This window comes from Humulus lupulus, chromosome 6 (assembly GCF_963169125.1).
Source record: "Humulus lupulus chromosome 6, drHumLupu1.1, whole genome shotgun sequence".
Classification (NCBI taxonomy): Eukaryota; Viridiplantae; Streptophyta; class Magnoliopsida; order Rosales; family Cannabaceae; genus Humulus; species Humulus lupulus.
The window spans coordinates 218,507,312-218,524,589 of record NC_084798.1 but is presented as its reverse complement, the minus strand read 5'-3'; the positions used below and the strand labels follow the sequence as shown (position 1 = coordinate 218,524,589).

Here is a 17,278-nt window from a genome sequence, read left to right as displayed (position 1 = left end):
TTATTGATTTAATATGGAAACCATGATAGACTCACTGAAACACTCCTAAAAAGCATTTCTTCCATCACTATCACTGTGGTGGCATTATTCAAAAGAAAATATTTTTTTTTTTAAGGAAAAGTCATGGTGTAGACATACAAACGCGTAAACTGTTCAATGTAATAATTTCCAATGAATTATTGGATCACTTTTTCTTCGAAATGCGTAAACTGTTCAATGAATTAATTATTGGATCACTTTTTCTTGGAAACGCGTAAACTGTTCAAAACAAAAACATAAACACTTCTCTTATACTTCCACTACTCCTTTTTGTTCTAACCTTCTTTACCATACACTACTTCTTTCTCTCTCTCTCTCTCTCTCTCTCTATCATCTCTCTCTCTCTCTCTCTCTCAAGAACAGAAACCATGGCTGACTTAATGGTGGGGGGAGCTCTTCTCTCTGCTTTGTTCAATGTCCTCTTTGATAGGCTTGATTCTCAAGAGGTCACTGACTTCTTTCAAGGAAAGGAAGCCATTCTCCAAAACTTGAAGACTGTGTTGCTGTCCGCTAATGTTCTACTCAACGATGCCGAGGAGAAACAACTTGGAGACAAGAATGTGAAGAAGTGGCTTGAAGATCTCAAAGAAGTAATTTATGAAGCAGACCATGTGATGGACAAGATCAACACTGAAGCCCTGCGACTCAAGATGGAGAAAGATGAATCTGAAAGCACAGCAAGTAAGTCCTTGAACTTTTTCAAAAGAATTTATAATTCATTTGAAATAGCTGTGAAATCTGAAATAGAAGGGATCACTAGTACATTAAAGAATCTCTTAGACCAAACAGAGCACCTTGGTTTGAAAAAAGTTGAGATGAAAACAACATTACATAGATCACCTGCACCTTTGTTAGATGATTCTAAGGTTTATGGAAGGGAGAACGATAAATATGCTCTTGTTAAGCGAGTATTGTGTGATGATGTTGGTGACCATAGGATTGTCGTAATTCCTATAATAGGGATGGCTGGTATTGGCAAAACTACACTTACTCAAAGTGTATATGACGATACCACTGTCAATCAACACTTTGACTTGAAAGTGTGGGTGACTATCTCCGAAGATTTTGATGTTTTGAAAATAACTAAACTTATTTTAGAGGCAATCACTAAAACAAGTTGCGAAGCAAAGGAGCTATATCAACTTCAAAATGAATTGAAAAATGCTTTGATAGGGAAGAAGTTTCTTTTTGTTCTCGATGATGTATGGAATGAAAATTATTTGTTGTGGGACTCTTTGAAAAGCTCTTTTCAATCTGGCGATCAAGGAAGTAAGATCATTGTGACCACGCGTAACGAAGATATTGCTTTGATGATGAGGACGAGGCATGTTCAGCCTTACGAGCTTAAAGAAATATCTTATGAAAATTGTTGGAAGTTGTTTGCAGAACACGTCTTTGGTACTATAGGCTCCAATGAGGTATATCAAGACATGGAAGAAATCGGAAGCAAATTGTAAAAAAGTGCAAGGGTCTTCCTTTGGCTGTAAAATCGATGGCTGGACTTTTACGATCTATGTCCACTAGTGAAGAATGGAGACATGTACTGCAAAGTGATATTTGGGAGTTGTCCAATTGCCGCGACATAGGAATTGTTCCAGCTTTGTGGTTGAGCTATCGATATCTGCCTCCTCATTTGAAGCCATGTTTTTCTTTTCTCTCTCGATATTTCCCAAAGATTACGAATTTGGTGATGTTGATAGAGAAAGAGTAATCTTAATATGGATGGCAGAAGGTCTTTTGAAATCTCAATCTGGACAAAGAATTGAAGATGTTGGAAAAGAGTACTTGAATGCGTTAATAGCAAGATCATTTTTTCAAAGAAACACAAGGGATCGTTCTCTTTCTATGCACGATCTTATGCATGATCTACCTATGTATGTATCAGGTCAGTGTTGTTCTATTTATGATAGTTGTAATGACTTCCACAAGCTAAATGGTAGCAAGACACGCCATCTATCATACATGAAAGACTTAAAAGATACAGTAGAATTTGACAACTTTTCTAGAGTGAAGTATTTGCGCACCTTGTTAGCTTTACCATTGCAAAATACAAATCCATGGGAGAATACACAATTAAAGCTTGAAATTGTGCTGAAGGATGGAGGATGCCTAAGATCACTTTCTTTGTCACAATCATGTATCACAGACTTGCCTGATTCAATTGGCAATTTAAAACATCTCAGGTATTTGGATGTGTCTGGCACGAAAGTTAAAGAATTACCTCATTCAGTTTGTGGATTGTACAATTTGGAAACACTCTTATTGTCAAGTTGTAAAAATCTCACACAATTGCCTACCAACATTTCCAAGTTAGTCAACCTGCGTCATCTTATGACAAGATGGACTCCTCTAAAAGAGATGCCACCGAAGATTTGTAATATGATAAATCTTCAGACGTTAAGTAATTTTGTTCTGTGTAAAAATGATGGGTCCAGGATCAAAGAGTTGGGCAAGTTTGACAATCTGCATGGAAGCTTGGAGATTTCAGGGCTTGAGCATGTTAGAGAAGTGAGTGATGTTTTGGAAGGCAATTTGAAGAACAAAAAGTATCTCAATGAGCTCATTCTTGATTGGAATGGTGAGGCAGATAGCTCAACAAAGGAAAGAGAAGTTCTTGATGCACTCCAACCACATGTAAATTTAAAGGAACTCAAAATCAGAGGTTATAAAGGTACAAGCTTGCCAAATTGGGTAACACATCCATCATAAACTTACCTTATTGCAGTCCTCTTTTCCTTCTAGTTTCTCACCCGAAATTAAACCTCAATTGACTGAAACAAAACAACAGAATATCTTAACACAAAGGCTATAGATGCCTCTTTGAGAAGGTCCAGGGATGTTGATATTGATGGTGTATCTAGCTCTAGTACTGGAGAATTCAACAAAAGTGGACTGACTGAATATATTGAATATTGAAAGGAGCAACTATGCAATTGTAGATGAGATAGTGTTCAGGTAAAACAAGTGCATTGCTTCTCTGAAAGTGGTATTTTGAGACCATTTCTTACTCAACTGAAAGAGAAGCATAATGTTTTCTAAGCTAAGAAAAAACAAGTAGGAAGGCAGGCATACATATAGGCTCCATACAGGCATCCATGAGAGCTTCGAACAAATATCTGAGAAAATTCTGGCAACTGATTACAGTCAGATCTTTATGCAATTAGGAAGGAAAATGAGTACTTAGAGAAATTCCTCCAAGACAAAGTGGATCAGTGAAGTGAGTTCCTTGTGATTGTATAGTACATTCTTTCAATGGCGCTTGTGAAACATTTTGGTTTAATCCTATTACACTCAGATCTTCTATACACACTCAAATTGCTCCACTCAGTTACAACTTACAAGAGGAGTTAGTGAACAATTAGAACTTGTGCTTATCATATGAACAAAAATTACCATTTAATTAGAACAATTGATTACACATTAAGATAATATTTATATATATATATAGAAAATATTTATATATATAAGCTTTATCTGTTACTGCTTTATTGATTTAATATGGAAACCATCTGTCCATCACTATGGTGGCATTATTCAAAAGAATTTAAAAAAAAAAAAAGAAAAGTCATGGTGTAGAGACAAAAGTCATCAAATGTAATAATGTCCAATGAATTATTGGATCACTTTTTCTTCCAAACGCGTAAACTGTTCAAAACAAAAGCATAAACACTTCTCTTAAACAATGTAAACTAATTGGAAACAAATATACAAAAATGGCTAATTAATATGAGCTTTATTACCAAATCCTTCTTACTTTTCACAGTCACGAACCATTTCCTTCCAGAGTTGATTACAGATACTTCAAGTAAAAACTTTAAAAAATAAAAACACCAAAATTATTGATAGTTTGACACTTGGCAAAAAATTTAGGACCCACATATTGGACTAAATCATGGGAAGGAATAAAGAATTGGCCTTAAGTTAAAAATTATAAAACTAAATAAGCAAAAGTCAGAAAAACAGATAAATACTTTTTTTTTTACATAGATATAGAAAGAAGACACAAAAATTAATATTACAATTTTAAATTTTGTTTTCACATTAATTATCACATAAGACATAGTACGTATTAGACTTATTTTGCTTAGGAGAAGGTAAATAATGGTTCATTTATTTATTATCTACCGTTCCGATGATCAGTTATCTCGGAGAACACAGTCCCAGAAATTCCTTTCCAGCTACAAGCAAATGCCCCATCGCTGTCGCTGTTGTAATTTCTGTAGAGAGTCACCTCCTCCTCAGCTTTCCTTTTCACAATCTCCCAACTCACACTGCCGTCGCTCTCCGCATTCTTCTGTAGCTGCATTACAAACTCCAGCCTCCTCACGATGTCCTTCATCGACGGCCTTTCAGTCCCGTTTTCCACCATACACTGCACCGCTAACTCACCGTATTTCATGAAGCAATCTGGCGCAATCTTACCCTTTAGATTTGGGTCTATTATCTCATCAAGTGTTCCGTTGCGATGACAACTCTGTACCCATCCGGCCAAACCCACTTGTGCAGTAGTCTCCGCGGTCTTTACAATAGGTGGCCTACCACATAGGATCTCACACAACACGACACCAAACGAGTAAACGTCGGACTTTTCTGTCAGCTGTTGGCGCTTGTAGTATTCCGGGTCCAAATATCCAAAACTACCCTTGACAATTGTGGTGATGTGGGTTTTGGAAATGGTGGTGGGGCAAGCTCTCGACAAACCAAAGTCCGAAATTCTGGCTACAAATTTCTCATCTAGCAGGATATTTGTAGTTTTGACATCACGATGGATGATCGTGTAGTTTATACCCTTATGGAGATAGTGTAATCCATTCGCTGCTCCAATACAAATCTCGAGCCGTTGTTTCCACGTGAGAGGTGGTTTTTCAGTGTTGTAGAGATGGTCACGAAGGGTGCCGTGGGCCATGTACTCGTACACGAGGATCATCTCGCGGTTGTCGTTGCAGTAACCAATGAGAGAGACGAGATGGCGGTGACGGAGATGGGAGAGCAACTCGATCTCGGACCTGAACTCTCGAACCCCTTGGGATGACTTGGGCTTTAGGCGTTTGATGGCAACGGGGGTGGTCCCATTGTCAAGGTACCCTTTATACACGTTGCCAAATCCTCCAACTCCGATAATGGAAATATCTTCGAAATTGTTTGTGGCGGCTATGATCTCAGCCAATGATATATAACGACAACGATGAGACGGCAGTTTTGATGATGAGCCACAAGCCTTGCTTGACTTAGTAGTGGTCAAAGAACTGTGTCCTGACTCTTTGACTTTTCTTCCGATCCAGAGAACCAACAACCCAATTATTAGGGCCAGTGTAACCACTGCACCGGAAATTATTCCGACCATTGACGTTCGATTTGTTTTCTCATTCTGCTGGCTTGGCACAGGATGAGGAATCGGGTCGAGATTAGGACCGGCTAAGTTCCCAGTTGCGTCGTTCAGTTTGAAGATTTCTACACCATTTAAGATTGCATCGGTATACTTAGTTTGCTCTCGCATTGCTTCCAGAGCGATGGAGAGTTTCTGTTTCTTCTCGGCTACTCCTTTTGAAATAACTGATACGATGTAGTCCCTAAAATAGGGAACATATTGACCCCCACTCCAGCGTATCACATCGGCTCTTCGTTCTGCCGTCTGATTCAGCATGAAGATACGAAATACCCGGTCACCTGTGAACTTAATCACTTTGCTAATCTCACAAAAGTGCAATCTAACCATGTAATAAAATCCTAAATCTACAGGGAATTCCCAGGTAAGATTGTAACTTCTGATTGATTCTCTTACAAAACCCGGAGACAGAGCGGTTCGATAGACCATGGCAGGTGCGATGTACTGTGGGAATTCCCAGGTAAGCTGGCTACCTGTCACAGGTATAACACTTAATATTTTCGAGTACCTCGTCAAATAAAATCTTTCTTCGCTGTCTGCGCCCTCCCAAGTACGGAAGAAATCATCATCATCTCTAGAGATAAATTTTCCACCAACATTAACTCGATACACATTCTCCATAGCAGTGTTGTTAGTGAAGAAGTACCGTCCCGCCTGCCCTACAAACCTAAGGCCTGCATCGGGCACCGAGTAGTATAGATCCGCGGGCATCGACACAATCTCAATTCCATTGACGAAAGCAATAGCGTCAGAAACCATTGAAGTGGTAGGAGTGAATTTTATGATCAGGTTCGAAGTCTCTACAGGCAAGCAGAATTCTTTCACTAATTTGTTTCCTCTTTGAAGACCCTCGGTATTGAGAGAAACGCTGAAGTTTTTTAGGAAGGTGTATGGACCGGCTTTGACGGAGAAGAAGGCCTTGGAGGTATCAAAGCCTTTGTATTTGGCCGAGGAGAAATGGAGTCGGACGATCTTTACGCCAGGTGTCACTGGTAATGTGTAGGTGAATTCGAAGACGGAGAACCGTGCTGTTCTGTAAGGAACTTCGTCGACTGAGTCAACAACCTCCGCACACGCAGAGACTTTATTTTGAGCATCTAAGGGAAACAGTTTTGAGCTGACGTCTCCACTCCAGGTTCGCCTGTCTCCTGGTCGTGTGCTGTTTCGTGATGAGCCACAGTCGAGGGTTATGTCGGACTTGGGGAGTAAGTGCCTGTTGGTGACTGAGTTTGTTACTGTGTTGAGGAGGGAGAAGAAGTATAGCGCAAGGAAAATCATTTGAAGTTTATGGAAAGGGAAAAATTTGCTACATACAATACAAGTGTGGTGTGGCTGTGAAAATTAAGAATTGTATTATATATATATATATTTAGAAAATTTATTATTTGATTAATTATTAAGGGTAAAATGGTCTTCTCATTAATCCATTTTCTTTTTTAGCTAGATGTATAAAATGTCAAGAAAAGATAATAAGGTGAAAAATGTTGTCTTAAAAGTATACAATTGAATTGACTTGGAAAACTATATAACTATTAAAACTATTAAAGGGGTCTTTGGCCTTTTTCTAACAGCTTTTTTGGCTCGAAATCTGGGCAAGTCAGAAATGAGTGAACATTTTTGTTTTTTTGTCGAGAAACTCATGCTAAAAGCTAAGTGATTTAGCTTATTACTGTTCATCTAAACATGACTGAACCACTATAAAATTTCGGTGTGTTTATTTAACATAATTGTACTTTGTCATTTATATTATTTATTCTGTTCAAAATGTATCGTGTATTGTATATATAATCGTTGGATCTGAGGCTATTCCAAAGATACTGTGTGAAGATTTTAATTGTTTTTTTTTTTCAGACTAAATTTTGTTCTTTAGGATTTTGTTATTTCTCCTTGTTTGTCATGTATTAATACATTTTGTATCTTTTTTTGTTTCATAATAACATGGATTGAATTTAAAGATAAGTGACCACTTAATACATTTTGTATCTTTTCTTATTGGTTAATTGGATGACAGTGCATATTTTTAATTTTGGTTAAGTTTGGAACGTGTAAAATGGGAGAAGACTCAAGACTAGTCCAACTTCCAAGTGTCATGTCAACTCAAGACTAATAATAGACAAGACTAATAATACTTGTTTTTGTTAGACTTGAATATTAAGACTAGTAAATGATTTGTATTATCTATATATAACATTTATAAGACTTTTTCTTGTAAACAATTATTTATTACTTTACCAATATATTGAATATTCTTTCCTTATATGAGTATGGCTCCATCAACTAAATAAAAGAGTAATTAAATAAATAAATGAAAGTTGATATGCATAGCTAGAATTGAAAGGTTAAAAACTTTTCAGCCTTGTGAATCTACTTCCATAATTGCGTGTCTTTTGTGCTAAAATAAATGAAAAGAAAAGCATTTATGAACTCATCTTTTACAACTTATTTTCACAACTCCCACGAACAATGAAAAATCGTTTGCTCTTCTTCATCATCATGATCTTTGTCACATGTTGCTCAGTGACAACACAACAAGCTCTGAATGCAACTTTCACTTTCTCTGGAATGAGATACCTCCCCCACATAAGCTCTGCTTTGTTGCAATTAAAGCAAGAATTTGTCTTTAAAAAGCCCAATTACACTGATTATTATTATCCAACTCCATATGATGAGACCCTTTCTTACCCAAAGATGAAGTTTTGGACGGAAGGAAAGGACTGTTGTGAGTAAGATGGTGTCACGTGTAGCAGCAAAACAGAACAAGTAATAGGGCTCGATCTGAGTTTAAATTAGCTTCAATGGCCTTTGAGTTCCAATAGCAGCCTCTTCAGCTTACGTCAACTTCACCGGCTCAACCTTGCCTACAACAACTTCACTCTTTCTAATATTCCATCAAGCTTTGCTCAGCTTTCGAGGTTAACCCATCTCAACCTCTCTTACTCCTTTTTTTCTGGTCAAGTCCCTTCTGAAATCGCTTTGTTGTCCAATTTGATGTCTCTTGATCTCTCTTATGATATTCACTACGATTATGATCATGAGATGTCTATTAGCCTTTTATATAGCCCAACGATAACATTTGCTCAAAACATGACAAAATTAAGAGAACTTCATCTGAACAATGTGAACTTTTCGTCACTACTACCTGAATCTATGGCTAACCTATCCTCCTTGACATCTCTATCTCTTACTGATTGCAATCTATATGGTGAATTTTTGCAAAACATTTTTCATCTTCCTAAAATTCAAGTCATTGATATGTCGTTCAATAGAAACCTTACTGGTTTTCTTCCTAATTTTCATTTTGGTAGTAAACTAAACTCATTGCGTCTTCACTCTACAAGCTTTTATGGAAGAATACCATATTCCATTGGCAATCTCAAGTTCATAAGTGTTTTAGATCTCTCATATTGTAACTTTTCAAGGACCATTCCATCTTCACTTAAGAATATATCACAACTCTCAAGTCTTGACCTAAGTTTCAACAACTTTCAACTTCCACCAGCTTTGTTAATAATGCCTTCCCTGCAGTATCTAATGCTTGGCGGAAATCACTTTACTGGCCCTCTAACCATTCCATCTCCAGTTAAGAATTTATCTCATCTTTCATGGCTTGAATTAAGTTTCAACAATTTTGATAGTCAACTTCCACCAACTTTGTTCATAATTCCTTCTTTACAATCTCTAAGTCTTTCTTCTAATAAGTTTATAGGCCCTCTAACCATTCCATCTTCAATTAAGAATTTATCACATCTTTCAAGGCTTGAATTAAGTTCCAACAATTTTGATGGTCAACTTCCACAAGCTTTGTTCATAATGCCTTCCCTACAGTATTTAATGCTTGAAGATAATCACTTTAATGGCCCTCTAACCATCCCAAATGTCTCGTTATCATCCCAATTGACATACCTTAATTTGGATGGGAACAAGCTAATTGGAAAAATTCCAAGGTCAATTTTTGAAATGTGAAAACTTGAAAATCTGTACCTTAGTGACAATAATTTAAGTGGCATTAATGCCTAGGTGCAAGGAAGGAACAGGGGAAGATTGGCCCAAGATTCAACACATACCTAACATACTAATTATATGAAAGGCCCAGGTACGCCACGTAGTCTTTTTTTTTTTTCAATTTATTTCAGTAAATATATTTTGATTTATAGGTTAACTCAAAGTTTATTTTAGTAAAATTCATTATTATTTTGTACAAATTTTTTTATTTTTCCTCAATACTATTTCAACTCACTCTGATACTAATGCAAGTTTATATTTGCAGTTTATAACAATTTGATAGTCTAACATGTTATTAATCGACTGATAAATATTTTGTATTATATAATGAGTTAGTTAAATTAAGAATTTGGTGTTTTTCAATTCAATATCTTGTTTTTTTTAGGGTTTATACCTTTTTGGACCCTGTGTTTTTTCTCATTACCTGTTTGGACCCTGTGTTTTGACAAATTACTTTTTGGACCCTATGTTAATGGTTAAAATAGAACCCTAAACCTGATTTTGGTCAATGTTTTCTCAACTAAAATCATAAATAATTTACCAAACTAACAATTCAAAATAAAAATAAAATGATTATGCTTAAAAACTGTGTTGTTATATTCAATTTTTTCTTTATCAAAATTGAGTTTAGGGTTCTATTTTAACAATTTTACAAAACATAGGGTCCAAAAAGTAATTTGTCAAAACACAAGGTCCAAACAGGTAATGGAAAAAAACACAGAGTCCAAAAAGGTATAAACCTTTTTTTTTATTCTTTTGTCAAGACGGCTGGTCTCCACTTGTCACTAGTTTAGTTGATTTGTTTTTAAGTCATCCAAATGTCATTATGAAAATGATTTCTCCTTGGTTTGTAGAATTATGATGTTTGTAATCTATCTTCTTTGTTTTATATATAAACTAATTCTCGTAAATGTAGCCATGCAATTAGATAAAGAGAAATTTGGGTATTTATCCATATAATGGGTTCATATATATCGAGATGGGCATATATAAATACCTTCATTGGAAAAAATACTACAAAGTTTATGATCCATTTTGGCTTTGAACAAGTGTTAATAAAACTATTAATTTGGTTTGATGTGAGACAATGTATATTATCTGGGGTATTGGTTATTTCTAACTTGCCTTTGTAGGTCTCTTGATTACTACATCAAATATTGCATTTTTTTACCTTTAAATTTCTTGTTCTACAATGCTTAAGTGTGATGTTTTTTAATATATTTTTTTCTCTTGTCTTTATAGGTTATAACCACAATACATGAGGTGAGGAGTTATCGCTGTCTTCTTCAACTTCTTTATCTTTTGATGATGTTGGTGTCACCCTTCAATCTTCTTTGGCCGAACTTGGTGGGGTTTAGGTGCTGATGATCATTACCCTTTGGCCAAGTGTCCCACTGCTTTTGGGGTTGCTATACATTTGGTCTTTACTCAAGCCCTTATGTTAGCTGGAAGTTTTTTTCTGATTGACCAATCCTCTTTTCAACTTGAAGTCTCTCATTGGTCATAAGGGTCTATAAATATTCTTAGACTGGTGTTTGGAGTAACTTGATGTGTTGATGTTTGAGTCATCTGATTTGTATTCATTGTGTGAAAAGCCTATAGTGTATGCTTGGACAAATCATCTTGTATTTGCATTTTATGTTTTTGGTTTTCTGTGTGGTTTTCCTTTGTTTTTCTTGTGTGAGATATGTTTTTTTTCCTTATGTATTTTTCTCTTTGTCTACTACGGTATTCCTCAGCCATAAGTGAGGTTTTTCAATAAATTTGGGAGGAAGCCACTCGTGGACAGGTGATTTTCTTCTCTTCTTATAAAAAAAAGGTTGCTATATAATAAGATTGGTGAAAACATTGAGGGTGTATTAAATTTGATTAATATTGTGGACTGACAAGGGACCTCAATTGTGCCTCTGCCTCCAGGACTTATTTGGTCTGAACCAAGTAAACTTTGTCTTGTTCTTTTACTGTTCTTTAGTTGTTTCAAATTTACAGCTCCTGATTTCTGATGTAGCAGGACATGCTATTTAAGGTTTTACAGTTATTTTAGTTAATGTCATGCTCTCAAAGTACATTATTTGATTGGCATAGTCTTTATCAACTCATGAGCTTCTTCCAATAGTCCTCCCTTGCCCTTGGTCCTTCATGAAGTCAAAACACATGTAGCATTCTTCAACTAAGCCAGCATGGTTATAAGCAGAGATGAGGCCCTTGTACGTGACTGAATTCGGGCAAATATGCTCGTTGCTTCAAACAACTCAATTGTGTCGATTGCCTGCCATTTACACCACAGCCTGAGATCATTGCAGAATGAGCAACAAAATCTTTCTTTCTAGCTTGTATGCTTTTCCAATGTTTCCACACTTGGACCCTGTGTTTTGTAAAATTGTTCAAATAGGCCCCTAAACCTGATTTTGATGAACAAAAAATTGAATATAATAAGACATTTATTAGGCAGAATGATTGTATTTTTGTTTTGAGTTGTTAGTTTGATAAATTATTTGTGATTTTAGTTAAAAAAAAACTTTGATCAAAATCGGGTTTAGGGGTCTATTTGAACTATTTTAGAAAACACAGGATCCAAAAAGTAATTTGTCAAAATACAGGGTCTAAAAATGCATAAACCCTTTATAGAATTTATTAATTATTTTTATTAAATTTATATTAATGTCATATAAATTTTGAAATAAATGTATTAATTAAGTGAGTGAGTGAATATTGAAATCTTAACCATTAAAAAAATATAGTTTAATATAGTTTCTCAATAGATTATATTATATGTTTAATATGATATTATTCTAATAAGTGAGTTTAAGTTTAATTAAATTTTATTTAAGTTATAAAACGTATGATTTTATTATTTTTAAATAATTATTATTGTAAAATATCTCAAAAATATCATATTTTAATTTGTTTAATTATTTATTATTTAAAAATAATTATTATTGTAAAATATCTGAAAAATATTCTATTTTAATTTGTTTAATTATTTATTATTTTTAAATAATTATTATTGTAAAATATCTCAAAAATATCATATTTTAATTTTTTTAATTATTTATTTTATTTTATTTAAGTTTAAGTGTTTACAAACTACCGTTAAATATAAGAATATTCTGTTAAATATAAGAATATTCTGTTAAAGTTAACATTAAAAAAATAAAAAATTGTTGAAACCAAAAATTTCCGTTATGTATACACTTATTATATAGAAGAGATATACTAGATACAGGCAACAACGTGCAATATACATGTTTGTTTAGTTTTATTTATATAATTTATTAATTATTTTTATTAAATTTATATTAATGTCATATAAATTTCAAATAAATATCCTATTTTAATTAAATAATTTATTTATATTTGTTGAAGTTTATGTTTTTTCTAATTTTTGAATTTAGAGGTGACAACAAGAGATTATATATTATATATTTAATGCAATATTAAATATTATACGTGAATTTTAAATTTAAGTTTTTTGCTATTTTTTTTTTGAAAAAATTATTGCTAATTCATAGTATATTATATTATATGTTTAATATGATATTATTCTAATAAGTGGGTTTAAGTTTAATTAAATTTTATTTAAGTTATAAAACATATGATTTTATTATTTTTAAATAATTATTATTGTAAAATATCTCAAAATATCATATTTTAATTTGTTTAATTATTTATTATTTTAAAATAATTATCATTATAAAATATCTCAAAAATATCATATTTTAATTTGTTTAATTAGTTATTATTTTTAAATAATTATTATTGTAAAATATCTAAAAAAAATATTCTATTTTAATTTTTTTAATTATTTATTTTATTTTATTTAAGTTTAAGTGTTTACAAACTACCATTAAATATAAGAATATTCTGTTAAATATAAGTAAATTTCATTAAAGTTAATATTAAAAAAATAAAAAACTGTTAAAATCAAGCATTATCATTATCTACACACTTATTATATAGAAGAGATATAAAAAAAAAACTTTCCTTTTTTTTTTCAAAGTTTTCCACTATGATTAGAATTATAATATATATATATATATATATATATTACTCTTTATTTGTATCTTCCTTACAAAAATACCAATCCAGCATTTCATTTTTCTCATTTTTACTAAGAAAAATATAATATATGCTTATAGAAGTAGAATATAAATTAATATATATATGTGAGTAATTGTTTTAATATATGTTTAACTAATATATATAAACTTACTAACATATATTAATTTAGAAAAAATATAACATATTAATTTATGAAGTATATATTTATATATATAGCTAAGCAAAAATAGAAAGAATGAAAAATTAGATTGGTAGATTTGTAAGAATGACACAAATAAAGACTAATATATATATTGGGAAAGACTACGACACATCAAGTTTTTTGGATGTACCGGTGCAGTTAGTTAGTGTATTTTATACTTTGATAAAAAAAAAATCAATTTTTTTTATATTATGGTGTACATTGTAGTCATTTAAGACATCCTGCAAAATTTCAAGAAATTCTGAATAATTTACAGTACCGAAAACAAAGTTCAAACATCTTGTTGCATACGTGCTTATTTTTTTTGTATGCGCATTCAAAATTTTTTTTATCAAAATCAAATTTAGGAGTTTATTTGAATCATTTTACAAAATATATGGTCGAAAAAATATTTTATTAAAACACATAGTCCAAACAAGTAACGAAATAACATAGTCCTAAAAGACATAAACACTTTATTTTTAATATTTTATATCTAATAATATAAGATTTATTATTTAGTGCAGTAATGAATTAATGTGAATATGATCGTAGAGTGCAATAGTGAAAAATGCTTTAAAGAAAAGTCATTGTGTAATAATAAAGGTCATAGGACCACATAATAATGTCATAAACAGAAGTAATCCAATGTAATAAATGGTATAGGACCACATAATAATGTCCAATGAATTATTGGATCACTTTATCGTGTAATAGGGTATTATTTTTATAAAGGGAAATTTCACTTTTTATCTCTAATAATACCTAATATTATCAAAAAATCCCAACATTAATAATATTTTCAAATTAATGCTAAACTTTCCTCCTATACCCAAAATACCCCTCTCATTATATCAAAAATTCACAAAACCTTCTCTTCCACTTTCCTCCCTCTCTCTCTCTAATTCTCACGAAATCTCCATAAAACCTACAGTTTTGTATAATTTTCTTGTCAAAATCATTGTTAGTTATCTCCATTGTTTCTGTGAATTCGTTAATATCAAAGGCAACATCTATTTTGAGAGTTTTTGGAGGAGAAAAACCATGGGTAATGAGATTTTACATTTTGTGTTGGGTATTATTTGTTTACATTTTTTTTGGCTATTTTGAACAGATCTGAGCCTATATTGGTGTATTTTTCGGGATTTTTTGAGAGATTCCGCGATCTGTGTTTTTCTGGGTTTTCTGTAATTTTTTTGCTCAATAGAAGCTCGATAACGGTTCGATAACGGTTCGATGGTATGTAGAAGAAGGTCTTTGTAAGAGCTCGATGTAGCTCGATGTTAGCTCGATAATAGCTCGATAGGTTCGGTTTAGTGCTCGATGGAAACTCGATAAGGGTTCGAGAAGGGGTCGAATGGATCTATAATATGTGAGCTCGATAGTAGCTCGATATGAGCTCGATAGGGTTCGATTGAGGGTTTGGTTGTGTTTTATAGTCGGTTTTGAGAAATGATAGCTCGATGCTAACTCGATAATAGCTCGATATGGGTTCGATGGAGGGTTTGGTTAGGTTTATGTTCTGTTTTGAGAAATGGTAGCTCGATGATAACTCGATAATAGCTCGATAGGGGTTCGATGGAGGGTTTGGTTAGGTTTGTATTCTGTTTTGAGAAATGGTAGCTCGATTCCAACTCGATAATAGCTCGATAAAGCTCGATAATGTTATTTTTTATTGCATTTCTGGAAAAATGACAGTTTTCCTGACAATGTTAATGTTTTTTTTTCCAACACAGGCTCTATTGTCTACGTTTTTGTATCCTACAATGGTGTTTGGGAATTACAAGGGAATAAGTGGATTTTCAAGGACCCTCAATGCACGGTGATACCGATGGAGGATACTGTAACGTACTTGCAACTTCTTGACATATTGCACAAGGAACTTAAAGTTGATAAACAGATGTATGAGTTGAAATTGGAGGTTCCTTACACTTGCGGCGACCAACCGTTTACACCCGTTCATGTTGAAAGTGATCTTGGTGTCCGTGCATTCATAGGAGTAACATCTAAAGAAAGGTTGGCCTTGTGTGTCACTCCTGTTAAAAAGATTGTCATTGCAGACCCATATTCCACTCCCGGACCTGAGGGAGCAGCCAGTACTTTAGGATTTCCTATTGGTGACCTGAGGGACAACCAGTATGAGTACAACCCCTATGTGAATGACGATCCGGTAGCCGAACACAATGAGGAATTAGGAGACAATTCGGTGGATGATGATCTATTAGCTGAACATTTGCAAGTAGAAGAAGCACAAGAACAACCAATACGTCATATTGCACGGACGAACCCACCAAGTCAAGGACGCCGAACACCTGGCACCAGCTCTAGTCGTCATGGTGGAATAGAATATAACTATACAGGGAACATTTCAATATGTTCAACAGAAGATCACAGAAAATGGAGTGCTCCCATGTTTACAAAAGAAGATATCATAGCTTGTAGTCGTTCTGAATCACCCTCATCCGGTATAGCGTTGGGGGAATTACATCTTGGGAAGACATTTGAGAACAAGATGGAATTGAAAACCAAAGCGGCTCTCTTTGCAATGAAGAATAATTTTGAGTTTATGGTTAAGAAGTCTGGTACTGATGTGTTGTATATCACCTGCAAGGATCCTGATTGTGGTTGGAGAATAAGAGGGAAAAAAGTAGCGCGATCAGAGATGTTTGAGATCACTGTTTATAATAGTGTACATACTTGCTCACTAGAATTGCGACAAAAAGACCACCGTCAAGCAGCACCTTCTGTCATTGGGCACCTTATCAAGAACAAATATGCTACTGATGGCACTAGCTATCCACCAAACAGCATAAAGGAGGATATGAAGAATAATTTTGGGATCGATATGAGTTATATTAAGGCTTGGAGATGCAGAGAGAAGGCACTCGGTTATGTTAGGGGGACACCTGAAGAATCGTACTCCAAGTTACCTTCTTACCTGTACATGCTGCAGCAAAAGAATCCAGGTACAATTACTGATTTTGTCACAGATGACGGTCGCTTTCTTTACTGTTTCTTCTCACTCGGAGTTTGTAGAAGGGGATTTACATCATGTCGTCCTGTTATATGTGTGGACGGCACTTTCTTAAAGTCAAGGTACGGTGGCCACATGTTGTGTGCTGTCGCATTGGATGCGAATAACCACATTTATCCAATTGCATTCGCGATTGTTGACAGTGAGAATCATGCTTCTTGGAAGTATTTCATGATGAAATTGAAGGAAGCCATTGGAGTTGTTGATAATCTGTCTTTTGTTTCAGACAGGCATGCTAGCATTATTCATGCTCTTGAGTTGGTCTTCCCTGATGCCTACCACGGCGCATGCTACCATCACATAAGTATGAATGTAATCGCTAAGTTCAAGACCGATCACTGTCACAAGGAGATGTATAATGCGGCATATGCATTTCAGAAGTCAAAATTTCACAGGTTCTTCAATAATATAAAGCAAATGGATCCTGCCATAGCTCAATATCTCGAGGGTATTGGCTTCGATAAGTGGACTCGTGTATACTTTCCTGGGAATCGATACAATGTAATGACAAGCAACTACGCTGAAAGTTTCAACAACAAAACCAGAGACGCAAGAACCTTCCCAGTCACTACTT

General features: G+C 34.0%; 2 protein-coding genes and 1 pseudogene across 2 annotated transcripts; 2 read left to right on the top strand and 1 right to left on the bottom strand.

Annotated features, from left to right (window-relative positions):
• The first annotated feature begins 306 nt into the window (after window positions 1-306).
• On the top strand, window positions 307-1,967 carry LOC133783370 (putative disease resistance RPP13-like protein 1; annotated as a pseudogene).
• Window positions 1,968-4,029: 2,062 nt separating this feature from the next.
• On the bottom strand, window positions 4,030-6,755 carry LOC133783369 (receptor-like protein kinase FERONIA). Its single transcript, XM_062222983.1, has one exon. It carries the CDS (start codon window positions 6,701-6,703, stop codon window positions 4,157-4,159), a length of 2,547 nt encoding a protein of 848 aa, XP_062078967.1. The 5' UTR covers window positions 6,704-6,755; the 3' UTR covers window positions 4,030-4,156.
• Window positions 6,756-7,888: 1,133 nt separating this feature from the next.
• On the top strand, window positions 7,889-11,220 carry LOC133786086 (receptor-like protein 6). Its single transcript, XM_062225300.1, has 3 exons — window positions 7,889-8,148; window positions 8,245-9,518; window positions 10,670-11,220. Exons 1-2 carry the CDS (start codon window positions 7,889-7,891, stop codon window positions 9,386-9,388), a joined length of 1,404 nt encoding a protein of 467 aa, XP_062081284.1. The 3' UTR covers window positions 9,389-9,518; window positions 10,670-11,220.
• The last annotated feature ends 6,058 nt before the right edge of the window (window positions 11,221-17,278 follow it).